Source organism: Echinops telfairi, unplaced genomic scaffold, assembly GCF_000313985.2.
Source record: "Echinops telfairi isolate 266 unplaced genomic scaffold, ASM31398v2 ScPeMD7_1;HRSCAF=3_0, whole genome shotgun sequence".
In the NCBI taxonomy this organism is placed as follows: domain Eukaryota; kingdom Metazoa; phylum Chordata; class Mammalia; order Afrosoricida; family Tenrecidae; genus Echinops; species Echinops telfairi.
In genome coordinates, this window is record NW_022103896.1 from 52,956,895 (window position 1) to 52,977,123 (window position 20,229).

At 40.6% G+C, this 20,229-nt stretch overlaps 1 protein-coding gene across 1 annotated transcript in view; it reads left to right on the forward strand.

Annotated features, from left to right (window-relative positions):
• CNGB3 (cyclic nucleotide gated channel subunit beta 3) overlaps positions 1-20,229 on the forward strand; it is a 104,573-nt gene that overhangs the window by 26,193 nt on the left and 58,151 nt on the right. Inside the window, exons 7-9 of the mRNA XM_004697726.1 lie at positions 3,672-3,736; positions 5,897-6,019; positions 17,045-17,186. Of these exons, the coding sequence (XP_004697783.1) occupies positions 3,672-3,736; positions 5,897-6,019; positions 17,045-17,186 (330 nt within the window). The remainder of the gene's footprint in view (positions 1-3,671; positions 3,737-5,896; positions 6,020-17,044; positions 17,187-20,229) is intronic.

Genomic DNA, 20,229 nt, shown 5'->3' on the forward strand with positions numbered 1-20,229 from the left:
CTGAGTCAATGAACGAATAAGCATCTCAGCACTAGCAGGGGTCTCCACACGGCTGCTCCAGCACCCAGGGCTGCATCGGGATAGGTCCATGTAGCTTCTCCTTGGGGATGTCTTGTATGAAGTCAATCTTGCAAGCTGAAGCAGGGAACTGCTAAGGCAGCTGCACCCGGTGCAACTATCACAAAACAAGAGACCCGAGAACCAGAAAGGCAAAGCTCACCACCCATTTATCCCTCCGCCTTTCAATTAGCCCCACATGTGATTATCGGCCAGGTTGACACAATTAACTAACTCACACACCAACACCAGTGAAATACACATTCAGCAACACCGCCATGTCTCAAAGACAAATAAGGTCAGCTCACATGAAGGCGGAATGGCTCAAACAAGTGACGGACATGTAGAGCCAGAAAGCATTTTGAAGAAGAAGTGACTTTTCAACTACCTGATAAAAAGTTTAAAACATGATGTTTAAGTATCTTCAATGGATTTTGAGAGAGATTATGAAAGCAACAGTTTTTAGGCTGGTATAGGGGCCATGGAGTTGCTAAGAGTCAGAACCAATTTTCCATCACTTAACAACAGCAGCAAGGTGTTGTATTCCGGGTGCTGTAAAGGGTTAACAAACATGGCTGCCAGCCAAAAAGTTAGATGTTTGAGTCTACCCAGAGATGCCTCAGAAGAAAAACCTGATATTCTCCTCATGAAAAATCAGCCATTCTATCAAAAGATATAGCACCTGGGGTCTTAAAGGCTTGAAGATAAACAAGCGGCCATCTAGCTCAGAAGCAACAAAGCCCACACGGAAGAAGCACACCAGCCTGTGTGACCACGAGGTGTGGAAAGGATCAGGTATCAGGCATCAAAGAACAAAAAATCAAATCATTGTGAATGAGGGGGAGTGCAGATTGGGGACCCAAGACCCAACTGTAGGCAACTGGACATCCCCTTACAGAAGGGTTGCGGGGAGGAAACCAGCCAGTCAGGGTGCAGTGTAGCAAGATGTAGAAACATACAACGTTCCTCTAGCTCTTCAATGCTTCATCCCCCCACTATCATGATCCCAATTCTACCTTATAAACATGGCTAGACCAGAGCATGTACACTGGTACAGATAAGAACTGGAAACACATGGAATCCAGGACAGATAAACCCATCAGGACCAGTAATGAGAGTAGTAATACCAAGAGGGTAAGGGCAAGGTGGGGTAGAAAGGGAGAACCAATTACAAGGATCTACATATAACCCCCTCCCTGGGGGATGGACAACAGAAAAGTGGGTGAAGGGAGACATCAGTCAGTGCAAGACATGACAAAATAAGAATAATTTATAAATTATCAAGGGTTCATGAGAGAGGGTGGGGACAGGGAGGGAATAAAATGAGGAGCTGGCATCAAGGGCTGAAGAAAAGCAACTGTTTTGAGAATGATGATGACAACAAATGTACAAATGTGTTTGACACAATGGATGTACATATGGATTGTGGTAAGAGTTGTACGAGCCCCCAATAAAATGATTTTAAGAAAAGAAAAATCAGTCATTACAAACCCAGTAAAGCCTAGTTGCAATCAGCCCCACATGAGACAATCATGAGCCAGAGTCATGGAATAGCTGAAGATGGCAACTGGGTTTTGATGGTGTCCAAACCCTACAGCGCCTGGGTTTCTCTTGAAATACCTATCAATCTTCTTTTCATAGTCCCTGAGTGAAGCCATTTTACTTATAGGGTTGTCGTGTTTTCCCAAAGCTTTTTATGGAAAATAATATTATTTATGTCTCCAAGTTACAAATGAAAAAGTAAACCTTGTTTCCAATTAGGATGATGAAATATGAGCATAATAATGAATGTCAGTGAATTATATATGCTGAAAGGTTGGAACGAAATTATTGAAATAATTGTGTTGTTAAGTATATGCATATATTTCATCATACTTTTTAAAACTGTGCTGAATTTCTCTAGAGTAAACCCTTAAGTTAAATTTACAAACATCCCTTCAGGCAAACTTCTATTAAGGAACCCAGTAAACAAGTTCCCAATAATTGAAATTATATTCATTTTAATATCTGTGAGATTTTTTATACACCAAAATTCTGGATAAGCAAGCTATTTCTGTATATGTTTAATTAAATAATGACAACATTTATATTCTAACGTCAAATGTTCTATTACAGTGAGATCCATTAGTTTCAGATTTCTTCCATCTGTTATATTCCATGACTCGATGTGTAATATATAGTTTAGTAGTAGATACAACTTTAAAGTGATGCAAATAATACAATAAACCCTCACTTTTCAAAAGACAAAACTCCTAGCAACTTGGGCCATGATGATAGCAAACATCTATGGTGCTTTCTATTATGTCGGGCCCTACACTAGGCATTTGATTAACTTGTGTAAACATTCAACCCTTTTGGAGGTGTGTTCTCTTCTTATCCCCATTTTACAGATGATGAAGCCCAGATACAGGCAGGTTAAATGACGTTTCCAAGTTCATGCAGTTAATAAATGGTAGGGGTGGAGTGACTATTTGGCTCTAGGTTTCAAGCTCTTTAAAGAGCCCTTGGTGACACCATGGAATAAGAATTGGGCTTCCAGCCAGAAGACTGCTGGTCCAAACCCACCAGATAGTCTGCAGGAGAGAGATGATGCTATAAAAGTTTAGAGTCTCCGAAACCCTTTAGAGGCTCTTTATGAGTCAGAGTTGACTAGAAGTCAGTAGGTTTAGTGGATTTGGTTTCCAGCTCTTGCCACTGACTTGTGCTGTTCCTTTAGTGGAAAAGTGAATGAGTCCCCAACAACTGAGCAGTGAAAATGTAAGTAGTGGTAGTAGATGTGAACAGAAGACCTGGATCAAAATAGCAACCGTGTTTAGATTAGATGCATATAGAATCCTTAAACATTTGAATCACTATATATTGTAAAATATAGCCAACCAATGCTAATACATACTGGACTTTAGCTTATGTTGAAATAAACATATGTTTAATGCAAACTGCTTGAAAAGCATGCTGGTGTACCACAACAAGGCTTGACACCTATTTATGCTTCAATGTACTATATTATACTTTTCTTGTTTTATTGTTATTTTGGACAGCCTGATTCTATTTTAGTTCTTGTAAAATAAAATTGGACTATATGCTTTTTAAAAAGAAGAAAAACTTAACAATGTTTCTAAAACTAATTTTTCTGCCAGCATTACAAATTATAGCTAGAAAAATCAACCAAACTCAATGCCATTGAGTCAATACTCACTCAAAGACCATGTAGAAGAGCACAGACCTGCCCCTGCGAGTTTCCAAGACGGTGATTCTTTACGGGAATAGAATGCCCCATCTTTCTCCCACGGGGCAGGGAGTAGTTTTGAACTGCTGACCTTTAGGTTACCAGCCCAATGCGTAACCACTATGCTACCAGCTAAAGCATAGACATGAAATAAAGCAAGGAGCCCTGAAATTTTACCAAACACCTTCCTATGCAAAAAAGAAATTAAAATTGTTGTCTGGTCAATTTCAACTTGTAGCAACACTATGCTGAAATAAATGACACAGAGGAAAATACCACTAAATCGGTCCTGGGCTTTAAAATAAATAAATAAATTAGATCTACTTTACATAATGTTGTTTAAATAAGACTAATACCTTTGAATTTCTTTTGTTTGTTTTCTACATAGTATACCTCATTTTTTGCATTTAATCATCACCTCGAGTCTATGATGGGCAAGGCATATATCTACAGGTAAAGTAGAACCCGGTACTGTGGGGGGCTGAGAATGAGAGAAGAAGCAAAAGTTAGCATTTTTAGAAAACGTTTTGGAGACGTGGCATGGCTTTTTCAAGAAAAATGGAAAATTTTAGAATTGGGGGGGGTGCTATATAAAACACAGGTTTGTGTCCTAAAATTGATTGGGAAACTTGTTTTAATCATAATAGTTTGTGTATGAGTGAGGGTTTGCACAGCATTTTCGGTCCTCATTCAACAGTCTCCAGACAAATTCTTCAATGACATTACTTACGTTCTTCACAAAGCATGAACATTCTCATTATTTCCATTCTGGTCATTCCGCTTCAATGGATCTACTTTCTCTGTCCTCTGCCTTTCTCACTGTGGAAAGACATCCTCCTTTGGTGAGAGAGAACGGGATCGTAAAAGCTCATGAGCAGCCTCCTGAAGTGCAACTACTGGTCTTGCCCATCCAAAGAAAAGGGACGTGATGAAAATCAAGTGACATATGGAAGCAATTGGTGCAGTCAAATAGTGCACCCTGCAGACATCAGTCTCCACAAACTTGACACCAAAAGAACAAGATGATGCCTGGCTTCCTCTCCCGAGCGCTCTGAAAGAGATCATATTAGAAGGAATTGCATAGAGTTGGAGAAACTTATGGAAAAACTCAAAATCATAAAATTAATCAGGCTTGCTGGTTGGGTACAGGCTGGTGGGACCCCTAAGACTACGGCCGTTAATCACCTCTCATGTGTGGAGATGAACTCACCCCCGGGTTAGAATAACCAACCATCCAAGGACAAACTTCAGAGGATTCAAAAGAGGGAGGGATGGAAACAGAGAACAAAAAAAAGTTCAGTAAGTGATGGTATAGGGAGGGAATTGCAATAGAGGAATGAGACAAAATGTGTATGAATTGTTGAGTGTAAAATAGATGATCTGCTCTGTAACCCTTTACCTAATTCACCATTTTTAAAGTTTTAAAATAAGTACTTGCCTACCATACAGTCTCATATCACTCACTCACTGCTGTCTAATTGATTCTGGCTCATAGTGACCAGACAGGACAGAGTACAACTGCCTCGGTGGGTTTTTGAGACTGTAACTCTTTATGGGAGTAAAAAATCTCATCTTTCTCCTACAGGTGATGTTTAAAAGAAATACATCCATTAATTATGGATGATAGCCATTATTTTGTGAGCCAATCTATTCTTTAGCTACAAGGTGGCCTCGAGGGTTCATTTCATTTCAAGGTTTGGAGAGCATCTCAAAGCAATTGTCTCACAGAGCCCTCCAGTCTCGACTCGGCTAATGAGTCCGTTTTCATTTCTGTTTTTTAATTGTTGTTATTGGGACTTTGATAGCATTTTGTTGCTGTTGTGTTGTCTCAGTTTGAATTTTTAGGAGCCTGACTTTCTGATCCACATCTTTCTCCCATGCTACCAGGGCCCATCTACTATGGCCCTGATTGGAATGGCCAGTGGTGGTAGACAGACACCATCTATTCTTCAAGTCTCCAGGCTGAGGCAGAATATTTGTTCTGTAAATTCGTTTTTTCTTTGAGACTTTCACGTCCTTCTTTCTTTTTTGCTCCAAAGGGTAGAGACCAATCATTATAGATATGGATGCTTTTAAAGTGAAATAAAAATACGAAAGTCTCGAGATTTAGATGATACAGAGCTGAAATAATAATAATCAAGCTTACTGCCTATTTCAGTCAGAGCCAGTGGAGAAGCACGTCCTTCTACAAGTTGACTTTACTCTCATCACAATTCACCCCTACCCTAAAGCTCGTGCACTTGTTCCAGTCATGGGTAAGCGTAGCATGCAGCCTCATGAGCTTCTCAGAGATCCCCGCTCACATCCCTCTGGCGTATGCGATGGGGCTTGAACTGAAGAGCTGGCCGAGAGACCATGTCTTTCACAGAGTTGACTCAGACCATCTTTGAAAAGAGAAGGGGCTCCTTTCCTTTTCTTTCTTTACACACCGTCAAGACACAGTGGTCAGAAAACGTACAACACCATCATCCTGTACAGTATTAATGAGAGCTAACGGGTCCCAAACCTAAGCCAAAGGGATTTGATGGACACTTTCCAAAAAAGGAAACTGTGTAAATAGGCTGCGTTCTGGAACAACGTGTGTTCTTACTTTTATTTCATTGTCTTTGACAGAGTCATTCGGACAACTGGATACTTGATGTTTACCCTGCACATTAACGCCTGTGTTTATTACTGGGCTTCAACCTATGAAGGATTTGGCACAACCAAGTGGGTGTATAATGGTGAAGGAAACAAGTAGGTTCTCATTTAGAAAAAAATATAGCATGTTCATTTCTCTGAAATTTTTGGTTTCCTTGTGTTTTCTTAAACCAATATTGTTCCAGCTGCAGGTTGCCACCTATTGTTCTGGTGTGCCATCTGTTTGATTCCAAATCATTCTGATACTTTTAGATAGACTATAACTGCCCAAGTGAGTTGCCTAGGCTGCAAGCCTAGAATTGTTGTTGTCATTAGGTGCTGTTAATTCATTATAGAAATGTTGTTGTCGTTAGGTGCTGTTAATTCAGTTCTGACTCATATTGATCACACACATAAGAGAAAGAAACACAGCACAGTCCAACAACATCCTCACAATTGGTGTAGTTCAACCCGTTGTTGCAGCTCCTGTGTCAACCCATCTCTTTGAAGTGCTTCCTCCTTTTCTGGGAATAGACTGCCATATCTGTCTCCCTTAGAGAGGCTGGTGGGATCTACTTACCAACCTTTTGATTAGCATCCAAGTGCTATGTCACTGTGCCACCAGGCATCCTTCACAACCCATTAAGTCAACCAAACTCAAACCCATTGCCTTCAAGTTGATATCAACTCTGAGAGGCCCTCAAAGACAGAGTAGAATTGCCCCATCCCATTTCCAAGGCTGTAAAGCACCGCAGAAGCAGCCTACCATACCTTTCTCTCACGGAGAACACTTAAGCCCCACCAGAGCTCCTCCACAGCTCACTAGGGTGTGATGGAAACATTTTAGTAAGTTGTCATGCTTTTCACCTAAAGAGGGTAGCATTTACTGGAAAATACTCATAGTGTCACGATGTAGGGTTTCTGAAACGGAATCTTTATGGGAGCAGATTACCTCGTCTTCCTCCTGTCGAGTAGTTGGTGGATTTGGTCTGCTGACCTTGAAGTTAGCAGCTCAATATCCAACCCACTAGTATCATTTCATGAGCATTTATTCTGTGTGTGTGTGTGTGTGTGTGTGTGTGTGTGTGTGTGTGTGTGTGTGTGTCCTAGGATGACCCGTGAAGCACATTTCTCAGTCTTGGCATGATCAGAAGGTTTAAAAGTCTCTGCTTTACACAATGGAGTGGTAAGATAACTTTTAATAACTTCAACACTGACTGTTAGTCATGAGCAATGTTAATTCTTTGGAGGGCAGGTGCAGTGGCTAATTAGTTTACCACTGAAGGGTTTTATGGGTTTATGAGTCAGCTATTACTACTAACTCAATTAAACACTTAGAGAATAACAAGGTTCATAAATTAAACTTGACAATTAGGTAGGTAAGCATCTCAAAAATAAGAGAGATCATTTGAAAACTTTAGCGCAGTAGAATCAGAATTTAATAACAGCAGAATTCCACTAGGCTGTTCAATAGTGACAGTTCCTTTTGGAAGATTCAAGGCCTACTATGAACTAGACATCACTTATGTTCTGCTGCAATGAAATGACGATAAGAATACGATAAGGAAATTTCCTTACTGGGAAAGAGAAAATACTAGAATAACTCTCAAGGGCAACTCACAGCAGACTTGGGAAAGAGCAATTCTAGGACGAAGGAAGAGAGACACAATGCCTTACAGAATGACACACTACCTAGAGTGAGTGGGCTTGGGGAGCTCCATGCAGCCTGTATGTTTGTTGGCTTCTTTGCCTAAACTTAAATCTTTTCTTTTGTGTTTTAAAATTGATTTGTTTAAAACACACCCTACAGGCCAGAGAGATAGTGGCCAGGGACTACCATATATTTACCATTTCAATGCCCTCCTTGTTTTCTTAGAGGATCCCTGGTGGTGCAGTGGTTATGAGTTAAGCTTGCCAAGCACAAGGTCAGCAGTTTGAAACCACCAGCCATTCCTTGGCAGAAAGACGGGCTTTCTACTCTCCTACAGAGTAACAGTCTCCGAAGCTCACAAGGTCAATTCTACCCTGTCCTATAGGATCACTGTGCGCTGGCACCGACTCAGTGGCTGTAAGTGTAGGGTTTTAGTGGCTTTCTTATGACGTATTAGTCTGGTAGACATGGCTCAGCCCATGTGAATGAGTGCCATTGAAAGTTTCCCCCATCACCAAACCCCATTGTTTGTATAATTAGTGTCCAGCCACTTAAGAGTTTAATCTGTACAAATCAAAATCAATGCATTGTATTAGTAGCCAACCTATACTTGCAAAATTTCCTTTTTTCAAAGGGTTTTAAATTCTATACCATTGGCTAAATTAACTAAACTCTCAATAGAATTCCCTTATGCCCCAGGGGGATGATTTATAATGAGCCATATCATAAAATAGTAATGATATCTCTAAAGTGAACCAGAAACACATATAATCCATAGATATAAGAATGGATGTTGAGGTCCCACTTAGCTCTGTCCCCAATCTAAGAAAAACTAGTTCTCATGATATGGCCCTGCTCATTGTCCACCCTTATGAAGAGATCACTGAATATATGGATGCTACAACAAAGTGTGGTGAAGAATCCAGATTGTGCCAGGCTCAGAAAGAACAGCATCTGGTACCTTAAAGGTTTGTCTTAAGGCAGGCAGCCATCTAAGTGAGGCATTAACCAAGTCCACATGGAAGAAGCACACCAGCCTGTGTGATCCAAGGATTGTGAATAACAAAATCCAAATCTGAAAGAAGAAATGGTATCAGAGCTTAAATTGTGAGCATCCTGTTTGCAGTAGGCTATCTACGACAGTGAAAACCCAAAATCCATTTGCAGGGTCCCCACATGAATTAAGCCTCTGTTGAATTCCTTCTGACCACAGTCGAGGGATGTGAATAGCCTTGCTGTCAGACAGACAGTATTGCCAATGATGGCAAATGTAGTCAGGTTAAAACGCAGAACCTTGACATTTGCTTTCTCTTTTGACACATTTTAAAGTTGTTTCAGTTTTTAATACTTTATGCTTTTCTGAATGGATTTTGCTTTCTGTTTTGTCTCGTCATTGTGGTTGAGTTTTTGTTTGTTTGCTTACTTCCTTTTTTTTCATGCAAGTTCCCCTATTCATTAACAGTTTTATTAAGGAGTCTCTATTCTCTAGAATCTAGACATATTTTTTTCATACAATACACTTCACATTAATTGAGTAGTAATTGAATTACTTAACTCACATCTATAATACCTATAAATGGCTCTAGAATTACTCTTTTTATTAGCATATTTCCAACACTATATAAATTATTTTTCACTATCATCAGCTATTTTGAATGGTTTTCTGTATTAAAACCCACCTACTCTTCTTAGAGGCATATCTGTAAAGGCAGTGAGTAGACTGACAGTTCCCTAAGGGCACGGCACGGGAGGACCAGCTGAAGTGGGGCAGTGATGGGAATGAGCACAAGAAGAAAGCCTTCTGAAATCGACTGTGGCGACGATTGCACTAAGCCTCTTAGTATAACTGAACAATTAAATTGCATGATTTGTGAAGTATATCCCAATAAAAAGGTACTAATAATAAAATTAAATTGAATAAAACATATTCTTCACTGGTAAGGCTTCATTAACATAACAAAGAAAGCACCCTATCCCCAAAATGGGATTACTCCACAGAATATATATATATATGGTATATAATACTATTACCTGTGGTATATATATATCTATAGATAGATAGATATAGCTATAGATACAGATGTATCATCTAGCTGATTGTAATTCATAGCGACCGAGCTGCCCTTTGGGGTTTCTGAGACTACACTTTTATGGGCGTAGACAGACTCATCTTCCTCCTGGGGAGCAGTTAGTGGATGTGAACCTTGTGTCGGACATCTCAGTGCATAGTCCACTATGCCACCAGGGCTCCTATACTGACCCTATAGGACAAAGTAAAATTGCTTCCCAGGGTTTCAGGGATGGTAAAACTTTATGGGAACAGACTGCCTCTTTTCTCTCCCCTGGAGCAACTGATGGGTTTGAACTGCAAACCTTGTTATTAGTAGCCCAATACATAACCCACGGTGCCACCAATGCTCCTTTCCACATACTTAGAGGTTATGGTTTACAACCAATATTTTGGGGGAACATAATCCAATACATAGCAGACACTGATCGAACTAGTGAAAGAAGTGGCTGGCAATCAACTTGCAAAAACAGCAGTGGACCAAAGCTCCTTAGCGCACACCAGTGGGTGTGTGTGTGTGTGTGTGTGTGTGTGTGTGAGTGTGTGTGTGTGTGTTAACCTTTTCCTAATTAAACGTTGAGGGAAAGTTGCATGTCACCTTTTTTTTTTCAAATGAAATAATTTCTACTTTAACACTATTTGTTTTATGGTTTTATGTAAAACTTATCCTTGTTTTAACTGTCCCGTTGGCCTGTAGTCAATTCTGATACAAATGAACCTATAGGAAAGAGTAGAAATGCCCCTGTGGGTTTCTGAGACTCTAGATCTTTTCAGAAATAGAAAGCCTCTTCTTTCTCCCAAGGAGTGGCTGGTGATTTTGACTTGCTGACCTTGTGGTCAGAGGCACAATGCATAACCCACTGTGCCACCAGACCTCCACTTGGTTTAACTCGGAGCATGCTGAAAGCATTTCCCCTTAAGATTTCAGAGTACCTATTCAATAGCTCAGGCATTAAATCAGGCAGGTAGAAAGGGTCTCCTTGAAAAGATATACTCATTGGTGGTGTGGATATTAGAGATGGACACACTTGGCTAATTAAGGTAATCCTAGAAAATCAATAAGATGCCATCTAATTAAATTACAAATCTTATCTTCAGCTGTGCCTGTCTGTGTGCGAGACAGGAGTGGGAAGAGAAGCCTAAAATAAACCTCAAATCATCAGGGCAGAAAACTTCCAATTAACATAGTACCTTGAAAAAGAAACAGTTCCAGGCTACCACTTCAGGTCTGGAAAACCATGTCAGAATTTCACATTTCATCGCTATTTTTTAAATACCCATAAATAAGAAAACGAGAATGAAAATATTCTTATGTTTGTTTTCCACTAACACTACAATGCCCACACTATCATGATCTTGCAGGAGACACTAACCTTATGTGTGTAATGCAATTGGGCTTACAGAGGGAAAAATCCATTCTTAGTATTGGGATCAACAAATTTCCTTAATTCCAAGAGACTTACAGACCCAGTCCCTGTGGCCAAAATAAATCAGGTAATGGCAAATTGCAAATTGGAATATGAAAAGTTCAAAATGCAAACTATAAAATTAATTTTGTGCTTCTTCAAGTTGAACCAAGTTTCCTGTGGTAGCAAGAAGTAAAAGAAAATCTACTGGGGAAAAATTGTAGAGAGGTAGTGTTCTTATTCTCTTGGTACCATGCTTTTTAAATCTCTCAGAGAATTTTTTTTCTGTTCCTATAAGCATTAGATGAAAAAGATCAAATAAAACTTAAAAGCCATGCCCTTCAAAGAGTACCAAGTTTCAAAATGAGGGATTTCCATTTAAATTTGTTTGTATTTAAATATGAAATTCAACTAAAATTGTTTCCTCCTTTGGAAACACCAACTGTTTATTTACAATAACTATTTTGTCAAAAAGGCCAACTTGTTCAAAAAGTAATACACAGTAAAGGGCTATCCATATATATGGCACACCTGCATGAAAACTAGAAGCCTGACTAGGGCAGAATTCTGCCCAAGATGCTGCTCTTCTGTGCCCACCCCAGATAGTGCAATGGACGTTGGGAAGGTACTAAATCAAGAGCAGGGCACCCTGGTGGCATAACGGGGCACTCATTGAGCTGCTAACCATGAGCTCCAACATTTGAACCTACTGGCTGCTTGGAGGGAGACGGGTGAGGGTGTCTACTTCTTTAAGAGTCTCTGAAACTCACAGAGACAATCATGCCCCATGGCGTCACTAAGAGTTAGAATCAAGTGGATGACAATGAGTGAGTAGAAGCTAAGAGCAAATCAGGAAAGAGGTACATCAGGGTTGCATCCTTCCACCACATTTAATCTCTCTACTCACTGCCGTCTAGTATAGTGATCCTATACAACAGGGTAAGATTACCCGTGTAGGTTTCTGAGACTCCTCAGAAGTGGCTGGTGGCTTCAAACTGCTAACTTCTAAGTTAGCAGCCACATGTGTAACCACTACTCTACCAGGCTCCTCACACTAAGCCAATAATCCCAGAAGTTAGGCTATACGAGCAACATGACATCAGGATTGGAGGAAGGCGCATTAACAACCTGTGATAGGCAGATGCCTGCTGAAAAGGAAGAGGCCTGGGAACATTTAGGGATGAAGATCAAAGACTACATATTCAATATGGATTAAAACTCAATGGAAAGAAAACAAAACTCCACACAACTGCACCAATCAACAACATCATGATTACTGGAGAAAAGATTGAAGTTGTCAAGGAAGTCATTTTGCTCATATCCCCAGTCAATGGTCATGGGAGCAGCAGCCAAGTGCACAAATGCGAGTGCACATTGCATTGGGCCAATCCGCTGCATAAGACTTCTTGGGTTGAAAAGCAAGGCTGGTGCTTTGAAGACTAAAGTGTGCCTGCCCAAAGCTATGGTATTTGCACTTGCCTCATGCATCTGAAAGTTGGACAATGAATAAGATCACAGAAAAACTGATGCCTTTGAATTATGATGTTGGTGAAGAATATTAAAAGAACCCTGGACTGCCAAAAGAACAAATTAATCTATCTGAAAAGAAGTACAGCCAGAATGTTCCTTAGAAGTGATGATGACAAACCTTTGTCTTTGGATGTGATCAGGAGAGACCAGTCCTTGGAAACGTGGAGGATGAGTGAAAAAGAAGAGGAGCCTCCGTGACATAGACTAACATAGCAACTGCAACAACGGACGCGAGCATACAATAATTGTAAGGTGGACAGTGTTTCTGTCTATTTTACACAGTGGTCAGTATAAGTCCACATGAGGCTAAATGCCTTTCTGTAAGGCCCTGAACAGTTACATCAATGTTGAAAGAGAACAGACTTGGAAAACTCACTCTTCCTGATTTTGAAACATAATTTAAAGCCACAGTAATGAAAATAAGCTGTTACTAATATAACCACGGACCTACAGACCAATGGAATAAAACTGAGAGTCCAGACGTAAACTCAGACATTTTCAGTCAGCTGATTTTTTAAAATAAGGTTGCTAAGTCCATTCGATGGGGAAAGAAGAGTCTCTTCATTAAATGATGCTGGCAAAATTAGATTTCCCCCTGGAGGAAAAGGAAACTCGATCTATTCTTCACACCAGACACAAAAAATAAACGGAAAATTGATTACAGACCTGAGGAAATGGTGTAGTAGAGACCACATCCGACTTCATCCAGCGTCAGCGGGGCAAAGGAGAAGCCAGCTCATTCAATGACAGCCCAAGGCCAAGTGCTGCATGGCATAGATCGGACAGGTCTCCACCCTCCATCCTTCTTTACCCTTTTCTGACACTAACCATTCCTCCCAGGGCACTCTACTTCTCTACTTCGAAAATTCCTTACTACAGCCGGTGGACTCACAATCATGGAATTTATTAGGAAAGCTAACTATTAGAAAATGCTGCAGAAACAGTTCTTCAGTCTGCCTCTTCTCAACCATGCTGGCTTGTGTCTCTCTCTGGTCTCCCTCTTGGCCATGTGATCTCGGGCCAGGAAGCTCACCATTCTGCATCATGGTCTCGGCGCTACCCCTCCGCTCTGTGTCAGGCTCTAACTGATGCTGCCTCTCTGGCCCCTACTGCCTTCACTGCCCCTCCCTCTCAAAGATTCAGCTCCCATGTGTTCCACCAGTTGCTCTCTTTCTTGAAGGTCATCAGGCAAAATTGACCAAAACCTTCTATCAGCGTTTCATACACCCTATTTGCATGGCTCCGCCCAGTCATTTGGTACGTTCAAAAACATGGATAAAAGAGTCATACTAAGTCATTTCATATATATGGTAAGTAAAATCATAAAATTGTTAGAAGAAAAGACAGGGCAGTACTGTTGGGTCCAGCTTCTAACAGATTATCAAAGTATAAACAGCAAACAACAAAATACATACACAGGATCCCATAAAAAAATTTAAAATTCTATTCACTAAAAACGACTTGTTGGATGTGAAAAGATAAACTATTAACTAGAAAACTATCTTTGGAAACCATACAGCCAACCATTACAGCTAATAACTGTCACCGTCCAGAGGTCTGGACCTGAAGTGAGGGACGACCTGAAGAAAAAGAGTGACCAGTGGACTGATGATCCCAAGGCAAATTTTATTTCCAAAGTACAGCTTTATATATTAATGAGGCAAGGAGATATAACATGCATAGAATAACAATAACATTGTGATAAAATTGCTCTAAGCACAAACAATTATTTGGGACTAATCTTATCTTAGCAAATGCAACTGTGTTCTCAGTGCACATGGGGCACCTCAGAAGGTGGGAACACATATGACTATCACCCCAGCATTGCACAGGGTCCCCAAACACCCCAGAGAGTCACCAGTAAAATTCAGTGGCTCTCTATAATAACTAAAATACATGTAATAATAGGAGCCCTGATGATGTGGTCCTTTATGCATTGGATTGCTAAACACAAGGTCAGCAGTTTGAACGCACCAGCTTCTATGGGAGCAAAGTGAGGCTTTCTGATCCTATAAGGATATACAGCTTCAGAGACCCATGGGGCAGTTATAGCCTATCCTATAGGGTTGTTCTTAGCAGGCTCATACTCGATATCAGTAGGTTATGTAAAACCATCACAACAGCAAAAAGACATTCTCAATCATAAAATGGGCCATGTCACCACAAAGGACATTCAAATGGCTACCAAACACATGAAAAGATACTAGCTACATCACTAACTATCAGGAAGATGCAAATCAAAACCAAAATGAGATTATCATTTCACTACAAGTAGAATGGCTAAGTTTAAAGAAACAAAAACAAAACAGAAAATGTGGGCGAAGACATGAGAAAATGTGTACCCTTGCCCATTGTTTATGGAATGTAAAATGTTTTCCATTGTGGCAAACAGTGTAGAGGTTCCTAAAATATAAAACTAAAAATTGAACTACTCTACGCCCCAGAAATTCCACTTCTATGTATATACTCAAAAGACTTGAACACAGAGACTCCTACAGCGACGTGCAGCATTAGTCACACTAGCCAAAACGTAGCAAGAGACTAAATGCCCTTCAACAGATGAGTGGAGGAATAAAAGGTGGTGCATCCATAAGAGGGAATGCTACTCAGCCAGTAAGAGAAATGAAGTCCTGATACATGCCACAATATAGATGGGGCTGGGAGACTTTATCCTGAGGGAATGACAGTGGACTTCAGAAAGTTCATGGGAAAACAGAATTAAAGATAATAGAATTCTTGCACAGACTAGTAAGTCCATCACCAAAGGACAAATTTGTATGACTTAACTTATATAAAAAGACATGAAAATTCAAATATATATATAGAGAAAAATAACTATCAGTTACTACCAGGAACGGGAAGGTTGATGGTGATGGAAATATTACATTGATAGGGGTAGGACTGTATAGCCAATTGTTATTGCCATCAATAAATTTGCACTTGTGAAATGTTGAATTGGCAAAAGTTGAGTGGTACATATATTTACAAAAATGACCCTAAAAAGAAATAAAACTTGCTTTTCTTTGATACTAAATAACTATGTAGATTACTAATTTACACTCTAGAGCAGTGGTTCTCAACCTTCCTAATGCCTCAACCCTTTAATACGGTTCCTCATGTTGTGGTGACCCCCAACCATAAAATTATTTTCGTTGCTACTTCATAACTGTAAGTTTGCTACTATGATGAATCATAATGTAAACATCTGATATGCAGGATGTATTAACCAGGCGTCCTCAAACTATGGCCCATGGGCCACATGCAGACCACCAAGGACATTTATCCGGCCCACCGGGTGTTTTTGCCCCTTTGTTTTTTAACTTCAAAATAAGATGTGGGCAGTGTGCATAGGAATTTGTTCACAGTTTTTTTTTTTTAAAAAACATAGTCCGTCCTCCAACAGGTCTGAGGGACAGTGAACTGGCCCCCTGTTTTAAAAGTTTGAGGACCCCTGTTAGGTGATCCCTGTGAAAGGACCATTCAACCCCCAAAGGGGTCACAACTCACAGGTTGAGAACCGCTGCCCTAGAGTGATGCCCTGTTCTGATGGAGTCCCGCTTGCCTTGGCCTCTGCCACGTGTGCCAGGGGGCTTATCGAATGTGGCCAGGAGAGATAGGGATGATATTCCTCCGCTCTATTTTCCCTCAGTATAATCATGTGGACAGGAAGTGCCAAAGAATCTCCCCTAAATATATTCGATCTCTAACATGCCCACAAAACACTACTTTGGTCATTTCAGGATGGTCTAAGATTCTGTCTGCTCCCCAATAAAGGTAGATACAAATTTCCATCCCCCTCATTCTAGGCTAACCTTAATGCGTACTTTGATGACTAGAAAGCGCCAGTGGATTAAGATGTTGTGGAATTTCAGAATTGCCTGTACAGGTCCTGCTCTGGAGGGAACTCACCGCCATGTTAAGATGTCCACTGACCCTGAGGCCGCCACGCTAGTCCACGCTAGTCACACAGAGAAGTTGCATGGCCAGGGAGGAATACCCAGCCAGCCACCACTTGAACCATGTCCACTCCAGCACAGATATATGAAGGAAGAAACCCCACGGGGCATTCTGAGAAAATAGAATGTAGAAAAGAACAGAGAACCCCAGTCAAGGGCAAGAACAAAGAGCCAGATACTCAGCCCCGGTCAAGTTCCCCCAGAAGAGGGCCCCCTCAGCACGGAGCGCAGACACACTATCGATTCTGGGCATTTCACAAACTCCTGGCCCCCAACACTATGAGGCTAATAAAATGGTGGTGGTTATTACAGTACATTTGGGGGTGGTTTGTTTCACAGCAAGTGGGTTTTCTTTTTCAGCCATCTGATAATATTTGTGAAATTGATATTGCACCATCGTATTTGCCAATGCTGCCCGTCCCAAGAAAATGTTGATTAGGAGAATGTTTGTTATAACTCAGCACAGTAGTCCAAGCAGAGCAGTATTTCAATGCTAGAGTGAAATGCAAACTGTATCTCTTCTTGACACAGGTACCTGAGATGCTATTATTGGGCAGTTCGGAGTTTAATTACCATCGGGGGCCTTCCAGAACCACAAAATACATTTGAAATTGCTTTTCAGCTCTTGAATTATTTCCTGGGAGTCTTCGTGTTCTCGAGCTTAATTGGTCAGGTACGTGGAAAGGCCCTCCACTAGCTGCAGCGCGCTGGGGCTTTTGAAAGGCTAACAAGGCTTTGGAAATCTTGTGCAAACTCGATCTGATTCCCTTTCTCTTTTAATGAATTAAAGGGAATTCAGTCAGCATTGCCTCGCGGTTTTCAAAACATGAAATCTGTCAGGTGACTCAGTGGAAACTGGAGCCAAGTGCGTGTATGTGAGTGTGTTACATGTGCCTCTCGATGCACGGCATTTGTTCTTCTATTGCCCAGGTTTACTGATCATCTCCCTATCTGGGCTACAATAATCTCCACCCTTTCGTTTGCATTTTCTCAAAGCCAAGCGTAGAATCTCGATGAATACTGAATATCTAGACGAGTTACAAATTACACTAAGAAGACCTGTCAACAATTAAAGTTAATGTGGGCTCCCAAAGAAAGTTAAATTTATAAGCTAACTTCTTAATTGGGCATCCTTTAAAAACACACACACACACATACACCTCAAAATTGTTATTATTTATTTAAACTTCAAATACTTTTACTAAGTCAGTGACTTTAAAAAGTGACTTCAGAGGTCATTAAAGCCAGAGGTTGCCAAGTGCCGTCCCAAATAATTAATACCTAATTATTCAATGTTTAATACGGCATCTGCTTGCCCTTATTCTCCAGGAATCACAGTCTACTGAAAAAAGTAAAATAAATATTAGAGGGCTTCAAAAAGTTTGTGGAAAAATTCCATTATTTTCGAATCCCATTTTTCACTAAATATTTTGAATCGCCCTCGTACCTACATAAGTGTAACACAAGGTTCCTGTCATTGGAAAGGGCTATCGCCCCAAATCTTTGTGAATTCCCAAATACACATGAAAAAATACTATAGAACAGCATCTTTAGAAGTTGTACTTTGAGTGATACTTTGCAATCCACATGTTAGGGAACAACAAAGCGTTGTTGAGATTTGTGTGCTGGGTGATGAGTTTGGTTAAATCATGACATGATTATTCCCACTAGATAAATGATTAATTATTTGTTCTCCTATTCATGATACTACTGTGCTATGCTTAAAATTCAGGCTTTAACAAGCTTTGATAATAAAAACTGTTGTTTGTATCATTTGGAACTACTTACGAATATGTAATCAAAATTCAAATTCTACAGCCACGGTGAGCAACAGAGGAGTGATTAAAAATTCTTACTTTAGAAAACACGAGGCTTCCCATGCATCAAGGAGGATGCACTGAAACTATATTTTTCAGAAAGAAAGTAGGATTACTGGTAGCTGTTCGGTCCATCAGGCTGAGGAACAGGGTGTGAGAAGACGGCAGGGATGAAGGCTAAGATGTGCTGGGGAAGCAGAAAAAGATACAGCACAACTGCAGGAGAGGATGGCTACATACAAAGTTAGAGCCGGAGGTAAAAGTAAAAATGTTTTAAGAGCTCTCCATGTTAAGTGCAAGACGCTGGATTTGATCCTGAAGAAGAGGATCAGTCGGGGAGGACTTTGAGAAAGGAGATTCAAGAACTCTTAGTTGACATGTAATATACATTGGAGCCAGTGATACCAGGGGTAGAAAGCCCAGATTAAAGAGAGCAAACTAGTCCAGGAACATGACAACCCAGTCTGAACGGGCTGATGGAGTGGTGAGGGGCACCAACTCTAAAGAAGGCTTTACTTGAAATAAATTGAGCTGCAGGAAGATGGACATCCCATAGTCAACAATGGTATAAGATATAATTATCCATTGATGGGGAACCTGTGGTAACACTGGTTGAGAAGTAGGAAGATGTCCTACAGACAATTCCAATTCAAGTCAATTGGCTGTAAAGAGTAAAAACCACATTACGTCATAAATTTTCTTATATCAACTATGTGTAGCCACATCACATGTAATGTTTCATTCAATGAGGAAACTCTGATTTTAAAAACTTAGGAGGCATCATTGTTGTTGTTGTTGTTGATGTTGTTAAGCGCTATCAAGTCTATTCTGACTCATGGCGGCCTGTGTAGAACAGAACATAACACTGCCCCGTCCTACACCATCCTCATAATTATTCTTATGCTTGAGCCCATTGTAGCAACCACTGTGTCAGTCCATCTTGTCCAGGGCCCTCCCCTTTTTCACTGCCCCTCTGCTTTACCAAACACAATGTCCTTCTCCAGGGACTAGTCTCCCCTAACAATGCTTCCAAAGCATGTGAGATGCAGTATCGCGCCATCCTTACCTCTAAGGAGCATTCTTGGTGGACTTCTCCCAAGCAGATTTATTTGTTCCTTTGTTGGTTTGTACAATTAGGAAATTACAAGGCCATAAATAATAATACTTATGGGAATTATTATATCTAAAATGTATTGAACACTTACTTAATCCAAGGCAATTTTCACAAGACTGAAAAAAAAAATTCTAGCCGCAGTTTAATTCTCTTGCCCCCCAAGTATACTCACGGGATGTCCATTGGCATCTGCATCACTCGTGAAATGTTGAATTCGGACCTTCGCTGAGATGGACTGAGTAATAACCTACATTTGGACCAGATCTTTAGGTGATTTACACATAAATGGATAGTTTACAAGTGCTGCTATATGCACCACACCACCGTGCCTTGATCGTGAACATGAGTTCAACACAAACAGGAAAATACCAAGTCGCATTAATGTGGGACCAGAGCACAGGGAAGAGGATGAGGCTAAAGATGGAGGTTAGGGCCTTCAAGAGCTGTAGTGAATACAGCATGTGGAGAAAGAAGCCAAACGAAAAGTGAGAGGCCCTGGGACAAAATGTTCACGTATTCGATATTTTTCATACCACCACACACACGACCACACCTGGACCTGTTCATAATACGTAAGCCATGATATCCCTTCCTCTTATACGCATATAGACATTCTCTTCTTACATCCTCACTTCCTCGGCCCTTTGGAAACACATCATGGATCACAGGTCTTCCACAATCCCCACTGCAAAACAACCCAACATTATTGAAAATAATACTAGTATGAGATGATGCCAACTCATAGCAAGCCTATAGGGCAGGGTAGAACTGCCCCTGTGAGTTTC